The 19,778-nt window shown below is 42.6% G+C and overlaps 2 protein-coding genes across 2 annotated transcripts in view; one reads left to right on the forward strand and one right to left on the reverse strand.

Annotated features, from left to right (window-relative positions):
• nup188 (nucleoporin 188) overlaps positions 1–15,317 on the reverse strand; it is a 15,982-nt gene extending 665 nt beyond the window's left edge. Inside the window, 42 exon segments of the mRNA XM_020621050.1 lie at positions 810–939; positions 1,052–1,125; positions 1,213–1,344; positions 1,489–1,704; positions 1,900–1,974; positions 2,070–2,207; positions 2,917–3,069; positions 3,173–3,265; positions 3,351–3,551; positions 3,956–4,134; positions 4,237–4,379; positions 4,494–4,579; positions 4,701–4,778; positions 5,087–5,282; positions 5,381–5,448; positions 5,535–5,598; positions 5,724–5,899; positions 6,001–6,207; positions 6,296–6,536; positions 6,663–6,788; positions 7,354–7,420; positions 7,515–7,635; positions 7,749–7,863; positions 7,962–8,038; positions 8,132–8,219; positions 8,312–8,438; positions 8,622–8,780; positions 8,921–9,047; positions 9,127–9,246; positions 9,327–9,419; positions 9,505–9,585; positions 10,239–10,439; positions 10,704–10,818; positions 12,828–13,039; positions 13,186–13,305; positions 13,419–13,511; positions 13,593–13,637; positions 13,884–13,964; positions 14,054–14,138; positions 14,225–14,298; positions 14,424–14,478; positions 15,208–15,317. Of these exon segments, the coding sequence (XP_020476706.1) occupies positions 810–939; positions 1,052–1,125; positions 1,213–1,344; positions 1,489–1,704; positions 1,900–1,974; positions 2,070–2,207; positions 2,917–3,069; positions 3,173–3,265; positions 3,351–3,551; positions 3,956–4,134; positions 4,237–4,379; positions 4,494–4,579; positions 4,701–4,778; positions 5,087–5,282; positions 5,381–5,448; positions 5,535–5,598; positions 5,724–5,899; positions 6,001–6,207; positions 6,296–6,536; positions 6,663–6,788; positions 7,354–7,420; positions 7,515–7,635; positions 7,749–7,863; positions 7,962–8,038; positions 8,132–8,219; positions 8,312–8,438; positions 8,622–8,780; positions 8,921–9,047; positions 9,127–9,246; positions 9,327–9,419; positions 9,505–9,585; positions 10,239–10,439; positions 10,704–10,818; positions 12,828–13,039; positions 13,186–13,305; positions 13,419–13,511; positions 13,593–13,637; positions 13,884–13,964; positions 14,054–14,138; positions 14,225–14,298; positions 14,424–14,478; positions 15,208–15,284 (5,109 nt within the window). The 5' untranslated portion in view covers positions 15,285–15,317.
• A 370-nt stretch (positions 15,318–15,687) lies between these two features.
• On the forward strand, positions 15,688–19,772 carry dolk (dolichol kinase). Its single transcript, XM_020621048.1, has 2 exons — positions 15,688–15,840; positions 17,034–19,772. The coding sequence occupies exon 2, from the start codon at positions 17,174–17,176 to the stop codon at positions 18,743–18,745; it is 1,572 nt and encodes a 523-aa protein (XP_020476704.1). The 5' UTR covers positions 15,688–15,840; positions 17,034–17,173; the 3' UTR covers positions 18,746–19,772.
• Positions 19,773–19,778: the final 6 nt, after the last annotated feature.

The following is a 19,778-nucleotide window of genomic DNA, read 5'->3' on the forward strand; positions in this document are numbered from 1 at the left end:
TAGCAACTGCATACAGAAGCATTATTTAACTACCATTACAGTCTTTTGATTCAAGACTTTTTAAATCTCTTAAGACCCCTTTTCTAAGAAAAAAAAATATATATATATAAATGACTGCTGGTCAAATAGGGAAAGTGTTCCTTTGTTTTCAAATTTGGTGTTCTAGTGAGGTTTTATGGCAGCAGGACAGTGTATTTAGGAGTAAACTGAAATGTGTTCCCAAAGGATAAGGTATTTCCAATAACCAACAATGAACCGCCCCTACTCACAGATGATGTCTGCCAGTCCCAGTTTAGCTTATTCGTCTGTGCCATAGACCACTATTGTTCAGAAATAATCAAACACACTGCTGCACTTGGTGACATTATTTCCTTATTATGAAACAAGACCCTCATATTTGTTAAGAGAATCCTGAGATCTTGTGCATGTGCTGCTGACTCTTGCTTAATTTGAGATGCTGTAGTATGTTAAGGTTCGGAGCCTTTGGGGCAACATTTCTCAAAGAATATTGGGGTCTGGTGTTTTGTAATGAGGACACATCACTCAGTGCAGCAGTGTGTTTTTAAGCAGTGGAGGTCTGTGGCACAGACGAAAAAGTTAACCCAGGACTGACAGAAATGAACAGTTAGAGGCAAATCACTGCTGTATGGGAACTGTTGAAAATATTAACTAAAAAACGACCGGCCTAGAGGTTCTAAGATACAGGAGAACAACCCGTAGACAGCTCAAGGAATAATACAGAATATCACCAGAATTAATAAAGCATACAAGTTTTGGGATTAGACATGCAAAGAGATGTGATGTCTCACCAGTTCAGAGCTGAGCTCTTGCTTGAGCCTTTGTTTGTCTCGAGGGAGGATGGAGGGGTCTTTGAGACAGCGAACAGCCTGAGAGATGAGGACGTAGAAACAGTTCTCCATGGTGAACATCAGCAACGACCTGAAGAAAAGAGAACAACAAGTTAATATCAAAACTATTATTATAATCTTCCATGTGATGAAAGTCTAATTAGAATACTGCCGCAGCAGAACAACTGTCTCACTTCACTCACCTCAGAGCTTGTAACTCCTCTGGTGAAGCTAGTGAAGCTATACTGAGGGAAACTGGCTCTTTCTTCTTCTCCATCTACAGACAGAAACACAAACAATCAAGGATCTACTGCACACCAACTCTGAGATATTCATGATTACAGTGAAAACATTTGACATGTACCTCACTCAGCATGCTCAGGGCCACGTTGATGGTGGCCAGCAGGGTTCCAAATGAAGGAGCCACGTCAGGGTCAAACGCTGGAGTTGTGAAGCTGAGCACAAACAGGGTCCTGTACTCTGCCAGGTCCATACACTGACACAGAGAAAGGAAAACCAGCATTTCATTCAAGTCTCTTAAGATGTAGCTAGAAATACAACGCTAACCACCAAGATGAAAATAAATAATGAGGTTCATCTTTGAGTCAGAGGACTCTTACAGAAGGTCAAGCAGACTGACCTGGTCCAGGAGTATCTGGCAGCAGTCTGGTGTGAAGTGCTGCAGGGTTGCCAGGGTTTTGCTGAGGATCTTCAGCAGACTGCACTGCACTGCCAGCAGAGCCTTCTGCTCGGCCTCCTCTCTCTCCCCACCACCTGCTGCCTGTTTAGACGGGGTCTGTGGGGGCCGCTGCGTCCTGGGTAGGGGACCAGGGGGCAGTGCCTCTCCGTTTTTAGTCTAAGAAAATCAACAAAAAACAAAGCCATTCTTTATCTGAATCCATAAAGACTTCTCATGGCAGAAAAGATGCCTTTTTACATTCACAACTCTTTATGTACAAACACAATCGCTGTTAAGTCTCATTGGTAGAAAAGTATTAGGTTCCTATCACTGCCAAATTATACAAGAGTAATAAAATCCCTGGGTTCTGACCTGGAGGAAGTGATGGAGCATCTTCTTGCTGTGGAGCAGGTACGTGCAGGTCTGGCACAGATAACACAGATTTACCTGGGTGGAAGAAAAAAAAACACCACACCCATGAATGCTGAATAGCGGAGTTGTGTTTTCCTCTCTGACGATGTGGAGCTTTCCTCTGGACTTGCCTGTACATCTCGGAGCAGTCTGGGCAGGTGAAACTGCCACTCTTTACAGAAGCTTGAGAGCTGCAGCAGGAAACCAACCGTGTGGTCGGCCTCATCCAAACACGCCAGGCTCTGCACTGTTCGCACTGCGTTCAGACACTGAGCAGCAGAAAGGAGAGAACCAGGAAGATTAGTGATACTATTATACAGAAAAACACATTACCAAGACACCACAGTTGCTGAGCACACCTCAATGCAGGTGTGTGAACGTTACCTGCATAAATGGCACTAATGAATACTTGTTTCCTTTTTTGATCTCCAATTTCAAATGTCTCATTACTGGTTGAGGCATTTTGCCTCTTGTGAGCATCTACAGTTCTTTTTCAATTCAATTCAGTTTTATAGCACCACATCAACAAAAATCATCAGGTTCTCCTACAAGTATTGCATAGTGAAACACACTGCAGCAGTGCAACAAAGCAAATAGTCTTGATTGATGTAAGGACTTATAAAGAGAAAGAAAAGACAAATGGAGACAGACAATTACTCAAAAACAATCCACAACTTTTTAAAACAAAAATCCAAAACAACAAAATGCTGGTTTCAGCTTCTCAAATGTGAGTATTCGCTGGTTATTATACTCTTTTGCGGCACAAAAGTGCATCATTAAACTGAATACCTTTGGGTATTTGGGATGTTAGATGGACAAAAGCTAAATGGGATTCAGGAAAGTGAGAAAAGCATTTTATAGATCAACCAGTTAACTGAGCACATTCTGTAGATGTCAGATTAATTGATGATGAACATTATCTTGGGTGCCGCCCTAAAAGAATGAATATTACAACGTTAATGTTAATTACAGTCATACCTGCAGTATGCGTTCTTGATGTACTCCTACAAAGTCCAGGGCTTCGTTGATGAAGTTGTAGCGCAGAGTCTTGATCAGACTCTCCATTAAGGACATGCAGAGGCGGTACACCCCTGGCCAACAGGCAGAGTCCTGGGACTTGCGGGAGAAACTCTGCTCAGGGACATGGATATACTATGTTATTCTATATCTGCATCCCAATGTTAAATTTGAACAGATGAATGTGAAGAGACTGACTTAATGTCATTTCTTTTACCTGTGATGATCCGTTTGAAGAGACCTCATAGACACCAAGAAGAGGGAGGCAGATCGTCTGGATGACTCCTGCCCCAGCAACGGCTGCTGCCCCCTGGAGGAAAAACAAGACATTTGACATGTTAAATTAATGCAAACACACAAAGGCTCAAAGCAGGAGGGTGTCTGTTTCCCTTTACCTGAGGAGTGCGGGCCAGTGTGAGCAGCAGGTGAAGTGCAGCCTCGGTGAAGTAGAGGTTGTGTTTGCATCGGAGGCTGAGCTCCACAGCGCTGAGCACAGAGGGGAGGACCGGAACCTTCCTTATCACAGACACCCAGTGCTCACCGTCCTCATCAGTGCGACACAGCTCCTTTGCCAAGTGCAGTGCTAGCACACACACCTGATAACAGAAGTAAGAAGAAAGTGGTCTAAAATTAACTTAAGATTAGTTTTACATTGTTGTGCGCACACTTGGTTTAACATAAAACAGGATCATAAATATGGCCAGTGCTGGTGAAGATGTTGCTCCTATCATAGCCGTGAAAGTGGATATTAAGACATGCCTAAAATGAAATGTCTGTCCTTGTGTAAATAATCTCATTTCACAATAAACATCAATAAAAGGCAGTAATGAATAACTGATTGCCCTTAACTACTGACTGGAGCTAAATAGTGGAGATGACTTGAATATGAAACTGTTCTGGCTCCTCTGGAAGGAGATGAAGTGGAACCAAACTAAGCTTTTGAAATGAGAAATGTCATCTACAAACAAATCTTCCATCTTTCTTTCCTGCCTCAGCTCACCCCGTCTCTCTGGTCCTTCTGTGGGCCGCGGGGAGAGTCTGTCTCCATGCTGTCCTCATCCTCCATTGTGTCACCCATCTGGTTTAGGCGACGAGTATTGTCAGCGAGTGCCAGGGCCTCATCTTTTACCGTCTCGCACACACATGACAGCAGCTGGGGAAGCTGGGAAATGTCCCCACCTGGTTGACAAAGAAATGAATTAACAAAATGAATAAACTACAGACCGCTGCAACATCCTATTCAAACACCGACAACAGGAAAGACACACAAACATCTCTTACTATTGAGTCCCTGAATCTGCAGCACTGAAATAAGAGCGGAGAAGATTTTGGCTTTGGTCTTCTCCATCTGCTGGTCAGCTTGGAGGACACTCTCCAGGATCAGAGAGAGGGGAGACAGGATGTCAGGAGCTGTTGCTACCACGCTGGAGACAGAAAAAGTGTGGCAAGGGTTACTGGGAAAGATTTAGAGTACATCAAGTGGGAACAGTCGACATTTAAGAAATGTATAAACTCTAGTCAAATGCAGGAATACACACCTTCTCCACTGACTGAGGAGGATGAGCAGAAGAGTGGCCATCATGGATCCAAGACGAAGACAAGGCACAGACGTGGGTGTTGTTAACTGAAAGACACACAAGTTAGAATGTAGGCAAAAGTAAAGAGGTAAAAAGAAAGAAAAATAGAGGAAATAAAAAGCAACGAGAAGACATAAATCACAAGAAAATAATGTCATGATGACTTACAGCAGCTTTAGTCCCATCTAGGACGTCCATGAAAAGCTTCAGTTTGGTTGAATCCTCTGTTAGCTGCATCACACCAGACTGAGAACATAAAATACGCCAGCTGTGATCATGGCAGAGTTCTACATGGTCCAGCAGTTCAACATTTCTGAGTCTGATCACAAGATAGAGATCGCTCTCTTGGGTCCATTAAATGAGTCTACAGCCAGCAGCTGGTTAGCTTAGCATAAAGACTGGAAACAATAGGAAACCGTTAGCCTGGGTCTACCTGATTAAAAAAATAAATAAATAACAACCGAACCTAGAAGACTGACTAATTAACACATTATATAGCTTGTTAAACAACAATATACAGTACCAATATATAACCACAACCAGATTTAACATACATGGCTAGTGGAAAGAATTAGCAGCATCCGCCAAGCAGATATCAATATCTGGGTCTCTGGCAGGTAGCAGATGCCTTCCTCTTCCATCTCTGTCACATAGCACACAAGAGACTTGACATACTGGGACCAGTACTCATAGCGCCGCATGTTGGAGAACTTCTGCAGCCCGTCCTTTAGAGACTGCTCCAAGGAGCCACTGCAGAAACAAACACAATTAACATCAGTCACTGGAGATCTGGACCCTTTTCTGTAAATGAAAGTAATAAACAGTGACATCAGTGATTCTGAAGTTACCCGACAACATAGTAGATCTCCAGGCCGATGATTTTCATGACAAAAGCGCACGTCTCTAGAACACAAGGCTGAGGGCAAAATACAATTCTTGAGCTGATACACGGCATCCAGCGACTCAAGAAATCATTACATTAGTGTCGAAAGAGCAAAATACCTCTGTGGTGTCTGAAGGTGGGGTGAGGGTGGCGAAGAGAGGTGTTGTCAATGATGAGAGAAAAAAAAAAAAAAAAAAAAAAAAAAAAAAAAAAAGAACCTAATATTTTCACCAAATGTCCATTTTCAGTCTTTCAACGCATCCAGTTGCACATATTTTCCCGGTCAAAGTAAGGATTGTCTGAAAAGTGCTTACTTGGAACGCAAGACAGAGATGGCACTGTCTCTGCGATCCTGCCAGAGGGCGAGGAGGAAGGCCAGGGCCGCTCGGTGGAGCAGCGGGGGACACCAGTATTTGCCCTGCTGTTTAGAGTCAATCAGGTCCAACACCGCATGAAGACAGCTCCACTCACCCAGAAGAAACTCCTACAAGTTGAAAAAATAAAACAGATTTGAATCCAGTTTGCACACAACTAAAAGTATATACACTTCCTTTTATTTACCACCTATATCCCTGCGGGTCATACCTTTGAGCCCTCATTTCCATCTTTGACTTCCAGGTTGAGGAAAAGCTCAATGAGTCCAGGCTGAGTTTCCACAGCAACTGTAAGAAATTCAAGGATCATGACCTTGATCCTCATGTCTTCTGTTTTGCTCTGCAGCCGAGTGAGGAACGCATCCCTGATGGCAGCTGCATCGCTGCCAAGACACGCGTATACTGACATGGGAGCCACCTAGAGACAAAACATGAATATCAACATGAATATCTAGTACTGCACCAAAACAAATGCAAACACTGTACATGTATATTGTGAGTCTTACTGTGGCGAGTCGTTTTAGCAGCTGGATTGCAAGGCGAGGCAGTGCTGGATCATGTTTGTGGTAAATGTACTTGGCCAGGACAACTATAAGATTGTTGCCATGGCCCCCATGCTGTGTCAGAGCCTGCTCCAGAGGGGACACAACATCAGACGGCGGCTTCAGACGGATAACGTTGTTTGTGACAGAGAAGGCCAGTTTGACTGTCTGGATCAAGACCTGACCGGGACCCTCTGAGCCACAGCTGCAGGGCGTCAGGGAAGAAAATACAAGAAAATGTAAATGAATTACCAAACATGACAACACACTTAGTCTTAAGTCGAAAAGATGGAAGGGTTTAGGCAAAAACTATGACTGAGCACATGTTCACCTGCTGGGCTGAGCAGCCAGGACCACATCTATGGTGTCCACTCCAACTCCCATGATATTGACGACTGCTTGTCCAGCCTCAGTGTTGGCCAGGCTGTAGATACACAGAGACTGGAGGGTGGGAGTGCTGCATCAAGGAAGAGATGGACATTAACAACTTCATGCCTGTCAGTGAACTAATTATGAATGTTGCTAACAATTATTTTCATTATTGCTTAATCTGCCGATAGTTTAGATTAAATATCAGAAATTAGTGAAAGGTGTTTATAAAATTTACCAAAACAAACACATATTTGACAACCTGGAAGCGGTACATTGTTATTATGGCTGGAAAATGTATATATTAAGAGTCAAGTCAATTAATCGACTATTTGTTTCAGCTCAAGTAAGTGGAGCTGAGATTGTTTTGTCAGCTGCTGTGGACCATCAAACTGAGTTTTTCATATTAAGAGAAGAATCAATAATAGAAACCTATGCTGTAACATCTAGTATGGACCCAGGTTTTGTCCTAGAACAGATAATGTCAGGGACTTGTGCAAATTATCAAGGTGCTAGCTTCTAAATGTTTCACTGCAGAATTGGTTCGGTTCATAGTTATTATTCCTACCAGCCTATTTGTAGGACTGTTCTATGTTCTGCAGACTAAATTTACAGCCAGATGTGCATGTGAATCCCATCAGACTTATCCTTACCTGCCCTGATCCACCCCCTCTGGGCTCAGATTCAGAATGGCATGGATTAGCTCCAAAATAAGACAACCTGCAGTAACACAGAGCCATCGGTGCTTATCGTTTCATTTTTCCAGTCTGGAAGAAAAAGTGCCTTTATCCCACTGTCAGAAAGCTGCCCTTACCTATCCTCTCCCTGACGCCATACGTGTTGTAACGCCACTTATGGTAGGTGGGCAGCATCTCCTTGAGCACCAGCAACACACAGGGGATCAGGCCTTTGTTCTGAGTGCTGCCAAGCTGACCCTGAAATAAGCAGCAGGTGAACACATCTACAGATTATAGACATGGGCACTGTTCATTACTATTACATAAATGCTGGATAGAAAACCTTTGTGGGTATAAAAAAAATGTATTACCTTAACCAGGGTTGTAATGAGACGAAGGAAGGCGATGGTCACTGCATACTCCCCCCTGGGCTGTTCAATCTGGACCAGCAGGTTGCCATAGTTACCTGCCTTCATCCCCTCAGCACTAGAAAACAAATTTTAATACTTTTTACTTCCCCAAAAATTTAATTCTGATACTTGTGAGACAAAACACTAGGCAGTAACCAGCTTTTCCCCCTTTACCTTACACACTGAGCCATACTGGTCAAAGGGCTGGAGGCAAATGGGAGGAAACCAGTGTGGTGCAGACTGGACCACACCTGAAGATAAAAACACAAACAACATAGACAAGCTGTGTGAGGAACACTCAAGGATAGATTCCTGATCGCTGTGAAAGGACCCAGTGTACTCACCTTCACAGGCATCCTCGCAGCCAGTACGGAGAGGCAGTTCACACAGGAGGCAATGACATCCACTGGAGGGTTAATGACTGATGTTAACCTAACAGACAGTAAACAAATAAGACAAATCCATTTTTAGTTTAAGATCAAAACATCGACTTCGAGTTCTGTGAGCGTCTCTGTAAAGTTCACCTCTGCAGCAACATGTAGATGCGTGAAGTAAGAGGCAACAGACAATCTGACACATTCCAGTCTGTGCTTATGAACTTGTGCACCAGATCCAGGATGGGCTTCACACGTGCACAGTGAGCTATAACATCTAACAACAAGAAAAATCAGAGAAAGAGAGACAATTAAGGGGGTGAGAGAGACAGGCAAACACAAAGATATGACCAGTTGGTTTTTATAGGATTTGATGGTACTATCAAAAATACTGAATATCATATCCTTTAAATGAGTCTCTAATCTGTTTGTGAGAATATATGAAGGACCACTTCAGCACCTGCAGTTGAAACGACATGCAGCAGCATCTCCACCTCACACGTGAAGAGAGTCCAGGAGCTGTAGGAGTAGTCCCAGCGCACCACGTAACCCTGCTCGCCTCCAATCATCACCTGGCCAAACACTCCCTGTGGCATCCACAGGTTAGTCTGCCCTGCGCCTGATGGTTGACAGGAAACGTTAAGAGTGAACGCAAAAGAAACAAGAGATTACATCTTCTATGTTTATGCATAAGAAGAATTCAGCAGACTGACAAACGCTAAATATTCAAATCTCACAGTAATAACCAACAAAACTAACCGAGAGGGTAGAGGAGCTTTGGGGTTTGTCTCCTCCACAGTGTCCCATCATCCTTGGAGATGATGTCATTGGGTTTATGTTTGTAAACTTGTGTGTAGAAGGACATCTTATCCAAAAAGTTGTAAACCTGTAACACAAAGTACATAGTTAAACTACATAAGGCAACAGAGAGCCGAACTGTAAATCTGTGCATGTGTGACATCTACCTTTTTGACAGCTGACTTGTTTGACAGAAGTGCAGTTAGAAGTTGTAACAGTGGTCCAATCTTGTGAGGAAACATCCCAGCTGCACTGTCCAGGATCATTCCCAATCCCATGTTGGGCTTCTAGGTTACAGAACGAATTGTTAAATGTTATCACTCACACTATCCCACAAGAGTTCTCCTCTTCTGTTTTTCTTCCTCACCATTTCCCAAAAGATTTTAGCCAGACTGGGAGCAGAGAGAACCTCGCAGGCAGCGTCGATCAGGTGAGAGCACTGCGTTGCTACACCGCCAGTCTGTCACATGCAGTATGATGAGGACAAGTTACCAACACAGGTTACAATTATGACTGAGAGAACGGCAGGTGAGCTCAGACTGTACCTGTAAACTCTCTTCTTCAAAAGAGGTGATCACAAATGAGAGGAGGCCATAGATGCACATCTTTGCTGTGATTGCTGTGCACTGGAGAGTCAGAGTGACAGATAAACTTTAATGTAGTGTAACAATATAAACAATAAGCTGAGAAACAAACTGTGACGGTTTGGTAAAGGAACTTATTTTTCGGAGGCCAAACCCAGGACATTTTGGTTTAGTTAATGCTCGTAACAAGAACTATTTAAAACTCCCCATAATGTTGACTTGTAGAATGATGTCTGCAGTGCCTGGCAGCCCAAAAACTATAAGCCAGAGACTGTGGGGCATCATTTTCTAAAAGTCTGCTTTAGTTCAGATCTGGACTATAAAAGTGATCCAGAGAACCACATGCTTTCCGTCTGCCACATGGTCTTCATTCTAGCCATCTCATTAGAGACTGATTTAAGTCTGAGGCCCCATGTGGTTTTATTTAACTACTTGGTAGAGAAAACCAGAGTCACTCTGAGCATAAAGGATAAGATCTGAGAAACACTATTATCCAACACCATTTATCGGTAGTTTAGGTTAAAGCAAGCAGCAAAGGGACGGGGTTCTCCAAATGTCCAAAATGATTTGAGTAGCTGTAACAACCATTAAAGAGATACTATTTTCCTTTAATGAAAAGTGAGAGGATTTATTCCACCTTCATTTTTTTTTTTAAAGAACTTTAATTTTACCATAACCTGTGTTTTTCTTCTTACATTATTCCCTGAGACTCCAAGGCCTTTCAGCATGGTTGAAAGATACTTGAAAACCTCCAGCTGCAGGGCCGTGTTGCCTATCCTCTTGATCACAGGGCTGGACTCGTCTGGTCTAAGCGTGTGCCTCAGCAGGACCCAAGCCAGCAGCACCGGCCCATAATGAGGGATGTCACCGAACGTCAGCAGCAGCTGATCCATTTCCTAACAGAAAGTATGCAGGTTTATTTTAGGTGCCTAAAACTCCCTCAGTCTGTGTTTTGTGCAGTTTGGAAGAATAAAATCCACTAAGGATTTGTGATGTTCATCTAGTTGTCTAATGTGCTCGCTCCTTCTCTCAAAACAATGTTTTTCCAGAAGAAGTTGGGATCAGTGTTTTTGCCTTATTTGAGCTCATTTGTTTATTTTTCGACCTGTATTGTTGAGTGGTATTGCTCTGGGACTCCGTGCTATTGTCTCAAGTCATACCTTGATGACCTCGGGAGCCTTGCAGATCTCATGCTGCTCTGTACAGTCTTCCAGGGCACACTTGTGCAAGAACTCTATATCCATTCCCTCAACCAGGATGAGAGAGCTCAAATATCTGCAGGTAGAAGATTCACACAAAATATTTAAGACCACAGATAAGGCACTGGCATATACAGTAGGTTGTCAGTTAAATAACAAGGAAACTACAGAACACAGAGTTTGTCTACCAAGATGAGCGACAAGTTTATTTCCAAATCTAAATCGTTCCATTCAGTACATAACCTGGTCACTTTACTTCAAAAAGTTGTGTTTATTAAAAAAAAATTTACTTATATTTATGCAGAAACATGAACATTTGCCAATGTATCATATATTTTTAAACTCTGAATTGTCAATATCAGTTCAAAAAAAAAAAAACCTAGTACAACATCCATAAAATATGTTTGATAACCTTAGTAGCTGACTATTTGGCCATTTTTACATACAATCAAACTGCTCCATTGGCTGTGCATTTTTAGTTTTTAAATCAAAGCTACACACCATTAACAGACATCCCATTTACAGTGGTGTGAAAAAGTGTTTGCCCCCTTACTGATTTCTTATCTTTTTGCATGTTTGTCACACTGTAATGTTTCAGATCATCAAACAAATTTATATATTAGTCAAAGATAACACAAGTAAACACATCATGCAGTTTTTAAATGAAGGTTTTTATTATTAAGGGAAAACAAAATCCAAAACTATAGATCCCTGTGTGAACAAGTGTTTGCCCCCTAAACCTAATAACTGGTTGGGCCACCCTTAGCAGCAACAACTGCAATCAAGCGTTTTCGATAACTTGCCATGAGTCTTCCACAGCGCTGTGGAGGAATTTTGGCCCACTCATCTTGGCAGAATGGTTGTAAGTCAGCCACATTGGAGGGTTTTCGGGCATGAACCGCCTTTTTAAGGTCATGCCACAGCATCTCAATTGGATTCAGGTCATGACGTTGACTAGGCCACTCCAGTCTTCATTTTGTTTTTCTTCAGCCATTCAGAAGTGGACTTGCTGGTGTGCTTTGGATCATTGTCCTGCTGCAGAACCCAAGTTCGCTTCAGCTTGAGGTCACAAACGGATGGCCGGACATTCTCCTTCAGGATATTTTGGTACACAGCAGAATTCATGGTTCCATTTATCACAGCAAGTCTTCCAGGGCCTGAAGCAGCAAAACAGCCCCAGACCATCACACAACCACCACCATATTTTACTGTTGGTATGATGTTCTTTTTCTGAAATGCGGTGTTACTTTTACACCACACATAATGGGACACACACCTTCCAAAAAGTTCAACTTTTGTCTCGTCTGTCCACAGAGTATTATCCCAAAAGTCTTGGGGATCATCAAGATGTTTTCTGGCAAAACTGAGACGAGCCTTTATGTTCTTTTTGCTTGCTGTGATAAATGGAACCCTGAATTCTGCTGTGTACCAAAATATCCTGAAGGAGAATGTCCGGCCATCCGTTTGTGATCTCAAGCTGAAGCGAACTTGGGTTCTGCAGCAGGACAATGATCCAAAGCACACCAGCAAGTCCACTTCTGAATGGCTGAAGAAAAACAAAATGAAGACTTTGGAGTGGCCTAGTCAAAGTCCTGACCTGAATCCAATTGAGATGCTGTGGCATGACCTTAAAAAGGCAGTTCATGCCCGAAAACCCTCCAATGTGGCTGGCTTACAACAATTCTGCAAAGATGAGTGGGCCAAAATTCCTCCACAGCGCTGTGGCAGACTCATGGCAAGTTATCGAAAACGCTTGATTGCAGTTGTTGCTGCTAAGGCAGAGTTAAGTTATGTTTTGACAGGGGGGGCAAACACTTATTCACACAGGGCTTTGTAGTTTTGGATTTTGTTTTCCCTTAATAATAAAAACCTTCATTTAAAAACTGCATGATGTGTTTACTTGTGTTATCGTTGACTAATATTTAAATTTGTTTGATGGTCTGAAACATTACAGTGTGACAAACATGCAAAAAGATAAGACATCAGTAAGGGGGCAAACACTTTTTCACACCACTGTACACTGCCTGAAGTGCTCTGCACTGCTCACTTTATATATATGAGAGACACATAAACACAAACTCTTACCCGATGCGGTCAACCAATGTGTCCATGCTTTTGTCGACTAGGTGTCTGTTGGTCTGCCGCAAACCAAAGCCCTGCTCCTTAAACATTTTGGTGAAGCTCAGCAGGTCAGGTGGACTTATCTCAAAGTAAGCATAATAGAGGAAGATGATCTCGAGCAGCAGGCACTGTTCTCTGAGACACTGCAAGAACCATCGAGACACCTGCCTCTCTGTCTGGAAAGAAAAATTACTATTTTACAAGCTTTCACAAAAACTTCAGTCAGTTATGACCTTAGTCAGACACAAAATGTGATTAATATGTGGTTTTATATTTGATCTAGGTTGCAAATATGAACCGAACATATGAAGCAAATTGTTACCATGAGGTTTCCATGAGTTTCCCATGTTGGTGCTTCTGCTCTGAAAAGATTCTCCAACTGAGGTTGGTAGTTGCTCACTAGGTCCTTTTCCAGTTTATTGACACAGTTACAGTACTCAGCCTTTACAAATAACAAACACATCCAGTTATGTTACAACTTTTTCCATAAGCAGTGCACAATAAAAGCTGCATTATTCAATCATCTGATGTGACCCAAATCCATTGATTTCTCACCCTGTAGGGATGACGTTCATCCTGAAAGTATGTGAGCACAAGGAGGACGCATCTGAGCAGGCACATGCGCTCTTCATAGTAATAGTCAGCTACCTGTAAATATACATCCACATAGGGTTGTATTTACTTGATTAAATAAGCAAGTATAAACAAGTAGAAGATCTCTGTACTGACCTTCAGCAGTAGTGCCTGACTCTGTCGCTCATCCTTGAGAACAACCTGTATAGAAGACTTTGTTATCCAAGATATTTCACAACATTTGAGGTTTTTGCTCCTGGTAAAAGGGGTGAACTTCAATAACTGCACAAATGACTGCAGGACTAAGTCTAAAACAAAATACAGTATCACTAAAAACTGGGTGATACACCTATTAACATAATTTTTCCTGTATAAACTCCTTATTGCAGGTACTTATTTATATGTTGTACAACTGGGCTATGATTTCAGACAGATTCCAGCAGAGACCTTTAATGAATCACGGGTTCCTCTGTAATCCTCCTGTAGGTAGCACTGTAAAAGCTGCACACTCTGCTGCTCATCGAGACCCTGTAACATTATTGAAGTATTAAAACATCACTGTCAAATGAAAATAGTTCATCACGCATTTTACAAAGAGAGGTATTTTCAATTCTTACCAAGAATTTACTGATCCTCAGACCAAAATCCTTCAATGGTTGTACAACATCTTTCTTCTCCTTCACTTTTTGAGCGGAAGAGGAGCTACAACACGTGATGCTGACAATTACCCTTTAGGCTGTTGCATATAATAGTGCATTTAATGCAAGGAGCAAAAAAAATTATTATACCTGGGTGGCTTGTAGTAACCGAGTCCTTGATACAGTCTGTCCCAATGTCTGTCAAGCTCTGCCTCTATCTGAGCCTGTGATTGTTAATTATTTCAACAAGAACAAATCACTTGTGTCACTGTAACTTAATGACAAAATGCTTTAAGAGCTGCAACACTTTCATACAGATAACATGACAACTGGTAGCAAATAGACTTACTGGCTCTCGCAATGCTGATCTACCCGTCAGTATGGTCCAGAATTCTCGACAGCTTCTAAGGAAAGAATGGGTATATTTATAAAGCAATAAAAGGTTTTGTTCTCGGGTAATGTACTGGTTAGAGGTGGTTGTAATGGATTTTAACAACTCCCTTTAATGTTGCACTCCCATATCTACCTAATATGAAGATGGTCCGTTCATATTAGTGTTAAGTGTTACATTTTTAATACGACTTAGATATTGACAGTCGGCTGAGACAGTTTCAGTTTTCAGTGATGGCTCATGGTTCATTTTTAAACTGTGCAAAAGCAAAATTAAGTATTTACCATTCAAAAAATCTAAACTAACCTCATTATCCTTTGATGCCCAGACCCTAGCGTTAGCTTTTCCACTGTTACAACTAACTAGTTTCGACTGTCGAAGCTTATTGCGACGCATTTCAACTACAAATATAAACACAGACTCCTCGTTTTATTAAATGACCAGAGTCAGTTAACAGGCTAATTTCATAGAGTTCGCAGTGATGATATGCTGTTGTTGACATACGGCGCACACACCAGGCTGCTGAAAAGCCATTCAAATATTTAGCGGTTAGCACTTGCTAAGCTAAGTTACGTTAGCGTGGTGTTAAAAGCTCAAAGGTCTCACTGGCAGATATAAATATAACTGAGGATAGGACTTAATAAACAAACACATTACATACAATGTTTCCTCCGCGGTAAAATCTTAGAAATTACTTAAGCAAACCCAAACATTGGTTAAAAGTTTAATGCTAACTGCCCACCTGACAATCATCTCCGATTCCGCCATCTTCGCCCCTGCCAAGTGATTGGTTGTTGCGTGTGACGTCATTAATGCCATGGGCAGATTCTTCTTCGTTGTTGTTGCCGTGCAATTTCTGTGGCTCTTCTTGTTGCTTTACTGCCATCCCGTGGGGATAAATAATAATATTTCGATTTCCATAGACATCTATAAAATGGTCTTCCTTCCACCATTCTCAGATTTAACTTCAACTTGCCTGTTTGCTACCCCTATAATCAGGTATAATGAATATTTTCGTGTTTGCTAGCATGTCTGACTCCCATGTGTCACTTATTTACATGTTTTATATTGAACTAGTTATGAAATAAAAGTGCAGATAAGCAAAAGATTTAAATCCACAGTATATACTTTCTAAGTGACATAATTCCCTAACAATATATTTGATGTAAAAAGGAAAGAAAGACAGAAAGAAAGAAAGAGGGAGAAAGAGAACGATGCCTTGAAGAGTTTTTTTTTTGTACCACGTGATCCGACTGTCAAATATGGCCCCTTCCTACTGGGTGTGAGCTGAGAGGAGCGATAGCTAACAAAGGCAAGAAAACTGTCAAATCGGACAGCACCGATTAATACCCCCACCCACAACTGCACATACGTGGTATGTACACTTGTCTTTGTCGTCAACCTGGATTTTATGGGTCCATCCTGCCTGCAGTTTGTGTTCTGTGGCGTTCTGCTAGTTCTGTAGCGTCAGCTGTATTTTGCCATTAGCCTGAAGCTGTCCGGGCTTACAGCATCCTAGACTTGGAGTGAGGCGGTTCTGTCTTTAGTGGGGGTTAGCTGGTTCCACTGTGCTGTGTTAGCATGGATCTAACAAAGAACTAGGTCGTTTTTTTTTTCTTTTCGTCATCAAATGTGATGGGAATGTGTTGAGCTTGTTCAGTGTTAGTCCAACCTCCACTCCCCACAGGAACCAAAGGTTGCAGCTGATGTAGAAAGAGCATGCAGACTGGGTGAATGTGTACTGTGGCCAAAGTTCATGGCCAAAAGCAGATAAAGTATAGATCAGGTCTGTTAGGTAATTTCTTAGTCAGATAGATATTGATTAGATATTTGTTGTATTAGTTTAGTGGAGACAGGATGTCCAGCTCAGGCTGTTAAATGCTTAGTTCATTGTCGTGAGTTCTGCAGGCTGCATGTGGGCCCCAAGGACAACTAGATAGAAAAAGTCTGCAGGCAGGATGAATATTGCTATTATTATGATATGTTCAGCCGTAATCTTAATCATAATATCTTCCGAGGCTTACTGTTCGGACATGTCCCTGAATGACCTGTATGCTTTTAGATACACACCACGAAATCAACAGTCACACACATTGATTTGCTTCATGTTTTGACTATCTGTTATGGTCAGCTGCAAGCTGGCATATCAGGTGACGTCACGGTTTGACGTGCCTGTGTAGAATGGGGTTAGCCCAAACCAGATAAATTGTATAGAGATCGTGGGTTCAGGGTCTCTTTTCATCTTCCAGGCTGCCTGCGTGCAGTATTGGAGGTGGAAGAGATCTGGACGTGTAATGTTAAGTTTACCTGTGATCCTTTGAATAAACCAGCACGGTTATTTTTTTATATATCCAAGTGGTCCGCCTCGTCTCTCTGAGTTCCTGGTTAAAAGAACTGGGAAATATCTTTCAGGTCTCACTGTCAAGATAAGCCAAGGTGGCTCATGAACTTTCAAGATAATACACACAGTCATAAGTGCTTTAATAAATGCCTATTATATTATATTATAGTGTTTTGTATTTCATTGTGAATGGTAAGCTGACTGATAAATATTTCTCCCTTTTCTAGACACCCTCAGCAAGTGAAAAATGCCTGCCAAATGATGAAGTGTGCCAGAAAGAGGAAGTGACAGAAGGCGGTCTTCATTGTTGCAGACAGTCTGTTCAGATCAACCCTCCTCCCTCCTGGCAAGTCTCCACCTCATAGTCATGCAGATCAACCCAGTGTTGGTGGAGTCTCTTGTCGTTTTGGCAGTGGTGCTGTGTGTCCACATGGTGGTCTGGAACCAGCAATCCTGGTGCAGCATAGCCCTCATCATCCAGGCTTTCTATGTACAGCACAAATGGGACCGTCTGCTCAGGTCTGGGGGTGCTGTGTTCCAGTTTCGTCCGGCCACAAATAGTGGCATCGTCCCGGCCTCCATGGTGATGCCCTTGCTAGGTCTGGTGCTGAGAGAAAAGTGCTCTGCCTCAGGGAATGTTTATTTTGAGCGCTTGTCCATGGTGATCACCATCACGGGCATGATGCTGGCTCTGTTTTTGTCCCTGATTGCGCTCGGCATCACGAGACCTATGCCTACAAATACATGTGTGATCGCAGGCATGGCAGGCAGTGTGATTCTCTACACGACAAAACAGACCCTGACCGTGTCTGAGGTCATTGAGGTTTTAGAGGTACTTTTGATCTTTGTCTATCTCAGTCTGATTGTGCTTTATCTGCTCCCACGCTGCTTCACACCTGGAGAGGCGCTCCTCATCATCGGTGGAATCAGTTTCGTTGTCAACCAGCTCATCAAGCGTTCCCTGAACCTGGCAGAGGTCAAAGGCGATCCAGTGAACTATTTCCTGTCGGTGATAGTGGTGGGCTCACTGTTGCTGGGTGTTTTCTTTGCCCTGCTCTTCTGTTTCATGGAGTCAGAAACGTGGGTGTCATCACTTTTCTTCTACATGATGACAGCTGTTTTGGGCATGGGAATTCTCATGCCCTGGCTCTCTCTGTTCATCGGCCGCCATCCCATCATGTGGCTGCTGGACTTTCTCACATTAAATGACAAACGACTCTGTCTGCTAGGCTACTGGGTGTTTCTGGCTGTTGTGGCCACCTGTGTTGTATTACATCAGAACCACCAGCGGCAGTCAGGGTCCAAAAAACACCAGGCCTCAACTGTTGTCAGGAAGTACTTCCATCTAATTGTAGTGGCCACGTATGTTCCAGGGCTGATATACGACAGGCAGCTGCTCCATGTGGCATCTGTGGTTTGCTTGGCGATTTTCTTGTTCCTGGAGTATGTGCGTTACTTTCGGATCAGGCCACTGGGTCAGCTGCTCAGGCAGTTACTCACCTTGTTCCTGGATGAGCGGGACTCTGGACCCTTGATCCTGACCCACATCTACCTGCTGCTGGGCATGTCTCTGCCCCTATGGCTGTTCCCTGGGCCCTGTGCCCCTAAGGGGATACTTCCAGGTGCAGGCAGCCTGGTGCCTTATGCAGGTGTGCTGGCTGTGGGAGTGGGAGACACTGTGGCATCGGTGTTTGGCAGCACCATGGGGGAGATCCGCTGGCCCGGCACTAAGAAAACCATGGAGGGGACAGCGACCTCTGTGTTCGCCCAGATAATTGCTGTGGCCATGTTTCTCATCTTCGATGGGAGTATCAATCTGGACTCCACCTACTCATGGATTGTTGGCTCTATTTCCCTGGTGGCCATGTTGGAGGCCTACACCTCACAAATAGACAACCTCCTCCTCCCACTCTACCTCTTCATCCTGCTGTTGCTTTGAATGGACACAAACAAAAACGCACCGCTCCTCCTGTTCTCAACCTTTTCTTGGGGTAAGCAAGAACACTGACTTTGAAAAAGGTGTTAGAAAATTGAAAAAAAGACTGAAGTAATAAAAGTTCAAAACAAAAGCACACCTGATATTAGTATAGTAAGTCTGTCTTCATTTCAGAGTCGTTTTGGTATCAATTCCTTACTGAATGAAATCACCATTTCAAATAAGTTATTAAAAGGTGTGCCAGTGATCACGGTGGTGTACGGATTCTTTGTGCGTCACCCTCCTCGACACAGGATAATCAACAGTATCAACTCCTGAATTATGCAATAGGAGATTCTGTTTAACCAAGTGAAAAAACATCCTTTAAATGTAGAACTGTGAACATTACAGATGCTGCTAGGTGGCACATTTTCATCATCCATGAGGAGGATTCCCAGTCTTTTTTTTGTGGATGAACACATGCCTTTGAAGGACTGTATTTAAAGCTGTTTAAGCTTATTGATGTCTTTTTCTGAATCAACCTTTTTAATTATTACAATATTATTATTATTATTTGCCTCCCTGGTGGCAAATATGAAGGACTTCCTGAAAATGTTTGCCTTAAGAAGTGCATTTTCTATCACCTACTACTGTACCAAATGCTGTAGATAGAAGCATGCCAGCCCCTCTCTACAAGGGCTGCTTTGTACTTTGATTGGGCAGAAACACTCACTATGCTCCTGCATGACACTAATATGAAATCCAGTACTGTAACATACTGTATGCAGGTATACCACAATATATTTTTGTCTGGTACATTGCTTAATATTTGTGTGGTCTGACTGGACCCCTTAAAGGTAAACTTTACATTTCCTTGTGATACTGAGCCTTCAAACTTATTTTCTGTATCTGTCTGTATATACGTTTTGGACTAAACTGCTGAACATCTTTTTAGTGACAGTGCATCCAAGTTACTGGATATTTGCTTTAAAGAAACATCCTGATCTCATCATTGTTAGACGATGCTACATTTTATAACCTGAAACCCGTTTTCAGC

The sequence above is a fragment of the Monopterus albus genome, unplaced genomic scaffold (genome assembly GCF_001952655.1).
Source record: "Monopterus albus unplaced genomic scaffold, M_albus_1.0 scaffold253.1, whole genome shotgun sequence".
Lineage (NCBI taxonomy): Eukaryota > Metazoa > Chordata > Actinopteri > Synbranchiformes > Synbranchidae > Monopterus > Monopterus albus.

Bases quoted from the DNA above. Each gene is read 5' to 3' on its own strand.
- dolk (XM_020621048.1), top strand. From the start codon at position 17,174: ATGCAGATCAACCCAGTGTTGGTGGAGTCTCTTGTCGTTTTGGCAGTG.